The 7,815-nt window shown below is 55.0% G+C and overlaps 1 protein-coding gene across 1 annotated transcript in view; it reads right to left on the bottom strand.

Annotated features, from left to right (window-relative positions):
* Window positions 1-7,815, bottom strand: part of KSR2 (kinase suppressor of ras 2) — a gene marked incomplete at its 5' end in the record, with an annotated part of 71,759 nt that overhangs the window by 35,886 nt on the left and 28,058 nt on the right. Inside the window, 3 exons of the mRNA XM_010153169.1 lie at window positions 736-803; window positions 3,190-3,273; window positions 3,955-4,024. Coding sequence (XP_010151471.1) covers window positions 736-803; window positions 3,190-3,273; window positions 3,955-4,024 — 222 coding nt within the window. The remainder of the gene's footprint in view (window positions 1-735; window positions 804-3,189; window positions 3,274-3,954; window positions 4,025-7,815) is intronic.

The following is a 7,815-nucleotide window of genomic DNA, read 5'->3' as shown; positions in this document are numbered from 1 at the left end:
TTGCCCCCCCCGCCCCGTCACAGCAGCCCTGCTCGCCTCGCAAGGTGCCACCAGCGCAGTGCATTTCCCCCAATAAAACCGAGGAGCGTGGTATTTAATAGACAATAACGGCCTTAAGAGCTCAAAATTCAAGACAACGGTAATTGGAAGCGTTTCCCTAAGGCGGTCGCAGTCCTCTGGCCGTCGGGGAGCACTCGGCCAGAATCTGGAAGAAAAGAGGTGGGAAGCGACGCCCGTCGTCCTGCTGCAAAGTTCTCCCTTCTCTGTGGATTTTAGGACAGGCTCTCCCAGAGGAGGGTGGGACAAGGCAGCTCCGAAAGCACCATGAGCATCCGCAGGGGCACGGCCACGTCCCCGTTGCAGGGACCCCCATGCACCGACAGCGCCGCGGGAGATTTCGGGTCCCACGCATCCGCCCTAAGCTCTCGACGGTAGCAAAAGGCTAAAACCTGTTGGACTTACCCCGTGCGGTGGGGAATCTGAAAAGAAAAGGAGGCAGGGGAAGGGTGGGTGGAAGTGGTTTGCAATGCAAATCTGCCTCGCCCCGAACGGCTCGTCTCCCTACAAGCGGAAAAAACGGTGGGTAAAATTTTCACAGAGCGCCCAGGGGGTTCGGGAGCCTCCGTCCCGCCGGCCGCCAGCAAGGGTCGGGCTCCCGAATCGCCCGGGGGGCTTTTGAAAGTTTTACCTGGTGGCAACATCCACGGAGGCAGAAGGGGGAAGAAAGGCCCTTACCTCCGCGGTGGATGATCAGCAGGTGACACGGAGGGGCCTCTTTGGTGCATTTGTTGTGGCACTTGAGCCTAGTAGGGAACAGAGGAAAAGGAGTGAGAAGCGAAGGGGGAAGGGGATGCGGAGCATCACGGTACAGCTGGAGGGATGCAGCAGGGAGCATCGCCACAGACCAGGGACCCTTTCTGCACCCAGGAAGGTGACTCCACGGAATATTTTGGTTGTGCAGAGCCCCTGGGTGCTCGCTGTGGGAAAACCCTCCCGGATCCCTGTGGTCCTGCAGCGTCCACTCGGGAAGGACCCATGATTCCCAAGCCGCTTGCCCGGGCTGCGGGCGTAGGGATGAGAAGTGGTGCGGGATGCACATCCCAGAGCACCCGGCTGGGTTGTCTGGGAAGACGCAGGGGCTGCACGCCCTTGGCAAACAAGAGCCACGGCAGGTGCCTCTGTCCCGATGGAGGGGGTGCGGGAACCCGCAAACCTAGGGAGGCTGCCCAGCTCCCCTTTCTCTGCCAGCTGTGGGGGGTGAGACACCCACCAGCCAGCTTGAGGATGCCCAAAATTGTCATTTCTGCCATCCTCGGCTGAAATAAAAGGAGCAGAGACCCGTGCTCGGGGAAAGCCACTTCCCCCCGACCACCAGCCAGCACTAAAGCTGCTTTATGCTTAATTAAATTCAGGGGCAGCGGAGGGGGAGAAAGAGCTCCCCCAGCCCCCTTTGGCTCCCGATGAAACTCTGCCATTGTGCCTTCCCCTCCCAGCTTTATTACCAGGACATTTAACAAAAATAATGAGAGCATTTACGGCTATGTGGAATATTCTGCAGAGCTTTGCCTGGTTTCACAGAGCCGGGGCAGGCGTCTACGGAGGGCTTCACCCTCGGGTCATGCATATAGGCATAAGCAGGCTCCCACTATCCCGAAACGTTCCCATTAGTTCTTAATTAGGGATGGAAACGAGTCCCCAGTTCACGCTCTGCCGTGACGGCTGCGGCAGAGCAGGGAGGGCCACGGGGGGGAAAGGAAAAGAAGAGGAAAGGATTTAAAAAAACAAGGGTAAAGGATGAAAAGAAAGACAGCAACTCCAAGTCAATGAGCTGGGTAATGAAAATTCAGGAGCTGCGCGTGTCAGCTTTTATTACAAAGCCATTCCTAGAGGGAAAGGCAGAGATTAATTTGGCATAGGAAGCTTGGTGGGATTTGGGGTCTGTTTGTTTTACCTGCTTGTTCCCCTCCGGTTTCTCTGGGAAGCAGCCCCGGGACCAGGTTTCTACAACAAAGCCAGTGAACCTAAATACTTTGTGTTCACCCTAACTTTTGACAACTGGGGAATTTATTTGCCCTTTTTGAGGTGACTACAGGCAGCAGAACCGAAATGGAGCTGTAGGGGCAGGTCCCAGGATCTCTCCTCGTGCATGGACACCAGCCCCGGGCAGGCACAGCCAGGCTGCAGGCAGAAAAGCCTCCAGTTGCTTGAGCATTGAATGCAATAGGAATCACCACTTTAAAATATATATAATTGATAAGATTAGTTCCAGAAAACCACTACCAGCTGCAGAGTAACCAGGCATTTCTTGTCCAGGTTTAAATCCCAATTTGCTAACTCATCAGCATTTAATCAACAGCAACAGCAATTGTTATCACTTGATAGCTCTGGCTAACTCAGTTACCCGCAGCCAATCCTGCGTGTTCCCAGAACTCATCCCTAGAAAAGGCAATCCTGTCTCCAGAAGCAGCTTTACTAAGTGCTGATGGCTGCACGATACTGCGTAAGAGCTGGGCTCTGCTGGATTTAAAGCAGCATAAACATCCCCAGCCTCTGCCTTGCTATCTTTTTCTAGTCCTGCCCAATTTTATGGCCACCATGGCTCCTCTCCTTTGCATCTCAGCTTAATTGCTGTTTAGGGTGGGTTGGCTCCTGGGTGCCACAACTTTGCCAGAAACAGAGGACCACAAGACATTTTTCTGATGCAAAAAATAGAGGATACAGCCCAAAGCTGTAGGCAAAACCCACCCGATGCCCGGAGCTACCCCACACACAGGTGATGCTCTCATCCGAGCCACTCTCAACCCAGGTGCAGCATCTCTATCACCCCATCTCCTGCAGATAATTCCGTGCATAACCCTATAACGTGGGCATCGAAAGCCAGGCCAAGGACAGCCGTGAGCGGGGAGGCTGTCAGGATCTGACTCAGAGCTCTGGTGCGAGCACAGCCGAGGTCTGGTGGGCAGCTTCCTCCCCGAGGACCTCGCTCCCATCCCCAGCACACAGACCCAACTTCAGCCCCATTTTAGGGTGTTTTTTCATCTCCCATCAAAGGTTCTTGCAAGGATGAGCTGGTGAGAGGCTGTTGGTCTCCCCATGCCTGAGTCCCTGCTCAGCTCCACCTTCAAAACCCAAAGTATCCCTCTCACAACACTAAGAAGCGACACAAACAGCTCCGGTGCCGCGACGTACTTGCAGTTTTTGCATTTTAAGCCGAACAACATTCCTTTCCCGCAGACAGTGCAGGTCTGAGACATCCAGTACTTGGTGGAAAACCTGTGGAGAGAAACACAGAGAGTGGCTGGGGAGAGATGAGGCTGCGCAGGAACATATCCCAAGCTGCGCTTGCCAACCAAGCCCCCATTTATCCTTTCCTTCCTGCCCCAAAACACTGCTGCAGCTGTTGAGGCATCTATAGGGGTGCCAGAGCACAAATCTGACCCCCCCTTTGGTTATGCAGGAGGGTTATGCACAGCCTGCTCCAAAAGGGTCCAGGCCAGCCAGGCAGGGCCACCAGCTTGCCGTGGCCCCCCAGCTTTGCTCGCTCCAGGCTGCGGACAGAGGCCCCCAGAACACCTCCTTGCCCCGGGGACTCCGAGTCTCCAGCCTGTTGGAGAAGCGGCTGCCCCACCGAGCAGCAGCACCGAGGCTGTTTCTAGTGCTTCTCCTTCCTGCGGTAGATACGAAAGGGCAGTAATCCGGAGATGGGAAATTTGCTGAAGGTTGGCAAGGTCACAGATTATGCGCAGCTTTTATTGATAGCAGCTCAAGCTTTATCTAAAACAAATCTGAACTGAAATGGAATTTAAATGGGATTCTAGGACAGCACAGCACAGCTTGGGAAACAGGGGGAATGGCCCCGACCGAGCCTCCCCTCCCAGAGCAGGGATGGAAAAGGAGGTGCTCATGCCCTGGTGTCGGGGGAATTCACCCGGCGCTACGGCAGCCTTGGCGTACCTGTGTTTTATTGAATTTCCTAGATCTCGACGGGGGATCTGCGGGGACCAGCGAGGCACTGACAGCGTATCTACGGGGAGAGCAGAGACAGGGAAAACCATCATGTGGTAATAAAGGCAAGAGCAAAGGTTCAAGCTTTTGGGGAAGGGAGCAAAGAATGCACACAGAAATATAGGGTTTGCCTAATATTTCCCTTCTGGGCTCCCTTTCTGGAAAGCAAGAGGCCTCTGGCTTTGTGCTTGGGTCTGCAGAGAACCAGGGTCCCCTGTCACCCCATAACAGCCCCCAGCACCCAGTTAGGACCAGGGAGGGAGGTGGGATGTGAGGCACCTGCCCCACAGATGCTGCACCCATCTGCACACAGAGTGCGATTGCAAAGCTACCGGAGCCACATCACGATGTCCAAACAAGACAGAGAAAACGAAGCCGAAACAGCAACTGCATCATTTATTAATAAGACATCATGTCTTGTGGTTGCGGCTGAACAAAAAGCCAAGTGTCAGCTGCTTGGAAAGCAATTTAACTCCTATTCAGATGGAAGAGCAAAGTGAAGCAGCCTTGGCGCTCTCCTTCTGAGGGAAAAGGAGGGGGAAAGGGTAACGGGACCTTGGCTGGCTAAGGAAAGAGAGATAAGTTCATTAGCACCGCTGGAGCTGGCAGGTAATTAGCAGCACAGCCATTGCCGTGCTCTGCTCAGACTCTGTGTTCCCCTTCAGCCTCAGCAAGGGCACAGACCCTCCTGCTCCTGCACTGGCCACGGGCAGGTCCTGCCCCGCAGGATGCTCGGCCCTGGGGGTATCAGTGCCAGGGATTTGAGGCTGAGTTTTTCAATAAGGACTGGGGAGGTTTCCCGGGAAGAACCGACAGCCCGGCACAACGCGAGCGGAGCCGTGGCAGGGAGCCGAGCGGCAGAGCCCAGCTGCGAGCCCGGCCGTTTGCTCAGTGTGCCAGCAAATCCCTGGCTAAATACACTTCCCATACCATCCCTCCGAGTGGGGAGAACCACTGTTTGCTTTAATATCCCATTTTAATATAGCGGGCGGCAGGGCGTTTTAATTGCGCTCTCCTTCTGAAGGTTACATTTACATGTCGCTCCCGAGCACGGTGCTACTGCCGGGGCAGCTCGGGGGCTGCTAAAAGCCTTGGGAGCATCCAAAAACACATCCATCTGCAGTACCTTGCCAGCGGCTGCTCCGGCTCCTTCTCTTACTCAGCCCTGATCAGGCACAGCCTGTAATTAAGAGGTTGAAGGACTACAAAATCAATTAAGGTAATTGTTGCCCCCAGCCCCAGGTAGGCTGTTTTACACCAGCGGCACGCCAATACTTTTGCCACGCGCTTCTCACCAGCCTGGGCTCCCGGACCAGCATCCCTCCCGCTACCCCAGTCTCTGCACCCTCTCAGGGACATCCACAAGCCCTAGAGATGATGCCTTAAAAAGTGGGACCACTCCACGAGTGAGCACTATCCCTCTCGAAACATCATTTTCTCATTAGTAAACCACATTACACAAATAATCCCACCCCCCTCCTCGCGTCAACACCGGTCCTTGATGAACTGAACACCCGGGCAAGAACAGCTTCTCTCCCAGAATTAAATTACAACCTCCGCTTTATCATCCACAATTTATTTCCACTAACTTTCAGCTGGCCTCAATTAAATCCTGCCATCCCGGGGAGGGGGAGAGGGGATGTAGGCAAAGACGGCTGAGCCTTTTAATTACTTTCTAAATGTGCTCACTGCAAAAATGTATTAAAGTGTATCAGGGATTTTAACCTCCTAACAAAAATGAGACCTACGTGATTCACGGCTAATTATGTTCATTAGAGGGAGCGATACATGAAGGATCAAGGCGTTTAACAATAGATCTGCTGTTTGCAGGAGGGAAAACAAGCAAAGCGGGGCAGGAGGGCAGGGGAAGGCAGCCCACCGCTGTCCCACGGGTTTGGGGGGCTTTGAAGTGAATTGGTGATTCCTCCCTTTAACCTGTGAGATGCCACATGTCCGGGAGGAAAAACCCTGTCTCCCCATGCAACGTTATGTCAAGGTGATGCTCAAAGGGAAGGGGGAGATGCAGCAGCCTCCCCCCAGCACAGGAGGAATATTCTCATCCAAAACCCCAAATTTCCACAATTAGAGGTAATTGCAAAAAAAACCCACACCCTTGTGTCCAAGGGAGCTGGGGGCGGGGGGCAGGTTTTCTCATAGGGAACCCGTGATGGAGAAGTGCCAGAGCCGCGGTGCTGCAGCTGCGGGGGATAAGCTGACCCCTGCAGCCATCGACGTCTCCTCACTGCCCCTGCCCGGGTCAGTCATTACTCACACATTTATCACCAGCAACCTCCTCTATGGCTTGAAAATCAGAGCGCTCAGACATAAATTCCCTCACACAAGTGTGAGAGGGCAGTTTTAGGATTTTTTTCCCCCCCCTCCTCCTCTGAGGTGGTATTTAATGGGCATGGGTGTAATTTCCCAGGGGAGAATGCAGCTGCTACCCACTGAGCAGCCAAACAGGGACCCCCATCCAAGCACCCCTACCTTCCTGCATCACCAGGAAGGGTCCTCAAAGGCCAAACCCTGCTCCTCGGTATCATGACACTGCCCAATGCCACCCAGCACATCGATCCTCACACCCAATGCCAGGGAATACCATCCTCCACCCCAACACCCCAAAATCTCCGCACTTTCCTCCGCTGCAGCATCGCACCAGCAAAGGTCACGGCTCCTGCTCCTCACGGCGCGGCTTATCCTTGAGTCAACAGCCTGCGTTGACGGGATCAGATGTGCCGGGAGAAGAGCAGGAAAGGGGGGAAGCCACCCGGGCGGAGGGTGACAGCCGCCTCCGGCACGTCCCTGACAGCCAACACGGGAGAAGAGCCCTGCTGCCCGGCTCCCCAGCTGTGACAGGCAGCTGTGACAGTCGCCACCGGTCCCTGAGTGGCACCCGCGTGCCTCAGAGGTGACGGGGACCGGGATGCTGCCTCGGCCGTGACGCCCTCCTCACCCCTGCTGCCATCCCAACAGTTCCCCGGTGTCTCTCGGCTGACGGTGTGGATGTTTCTCCTACGCTCCCTAGCTGGGAGGTGGGATGCCTGGGCATCTCCTGAGTGGAGAAGAGCAGCCAGAGAGCCCCTATTTCATTATTTTGGGTCTCCAGCCTCCCTGGGGGTAGATCAGGAGGGCAGCGATGCCCTCGGCAAGCCCCAACACCCTCACCAGCTACACCAGGAGCATCACCTGGGGCTGGCAGAACCACACCAATAGGGACCGTGTTTTGGTACAATATCCCCCTTCTTCATCTCCTGGCACCTGTCTGGATGCCCAGGCAATTGGTTTGAACATGTTATCCATCACGGCAACAGCCCAATAAACAAACCCTCCTCCTCCTACTACAGCAAACAGCGTCGGACAATGTTCGCATTATGAATGGGACCAATAAAATCGATGGAAGCAAACTTGGAAAGCATCCTGGAATGAATCACTGCAAAGCCAAGGAACGGCCAGGAGACTTTGCACATATCTGCAGACATCCCACAGCCCATCTACCCCAGGCAGCCACCAAAACGCTCCCAGCACCAGCCCTGGGGTGATTGAGTTCCCCAGGGAGGTTATGGGGAGACATGGGGGTGCAGCCTCCTCCTGAAACAGTTTGTCACCTGGAAGACAACCACGACAGGTCCAGTGTCAGGTATATCCCAACCACCCCACTCCCAGGCAGAAATCGCAGCCTGAGGGTCATATCACGACGGTGTTGGGGGACGCTAGCAGATGTTACTGCCTCAGTGGTCCCAACTGGGGAGCCAAGCACACCAGCGAGCTGCTCCCCGGCAGAGGGTGCACCCAAGGGTGCAACATCCCTCC

Source organism: Eurypyga helias, unplaced genomic scaffold (genome assembly GCF_000690775.1).
Source record: "Eurypyga helias isolate BGI_N326 unplaced genomic scaffold, ASM69077v1 scaffold17546, whole genome shotgun sequence".
Classification (NCBI taxonomy): Eukaryota; Metazoa; Chordata; class Aves; order Eurypygiformes; family Eurypygidae; genus Eurypyga; species Eurypyga helias.
This window is presented reverse-complemented; position numbering and strand designations above follow the sequence as displayed.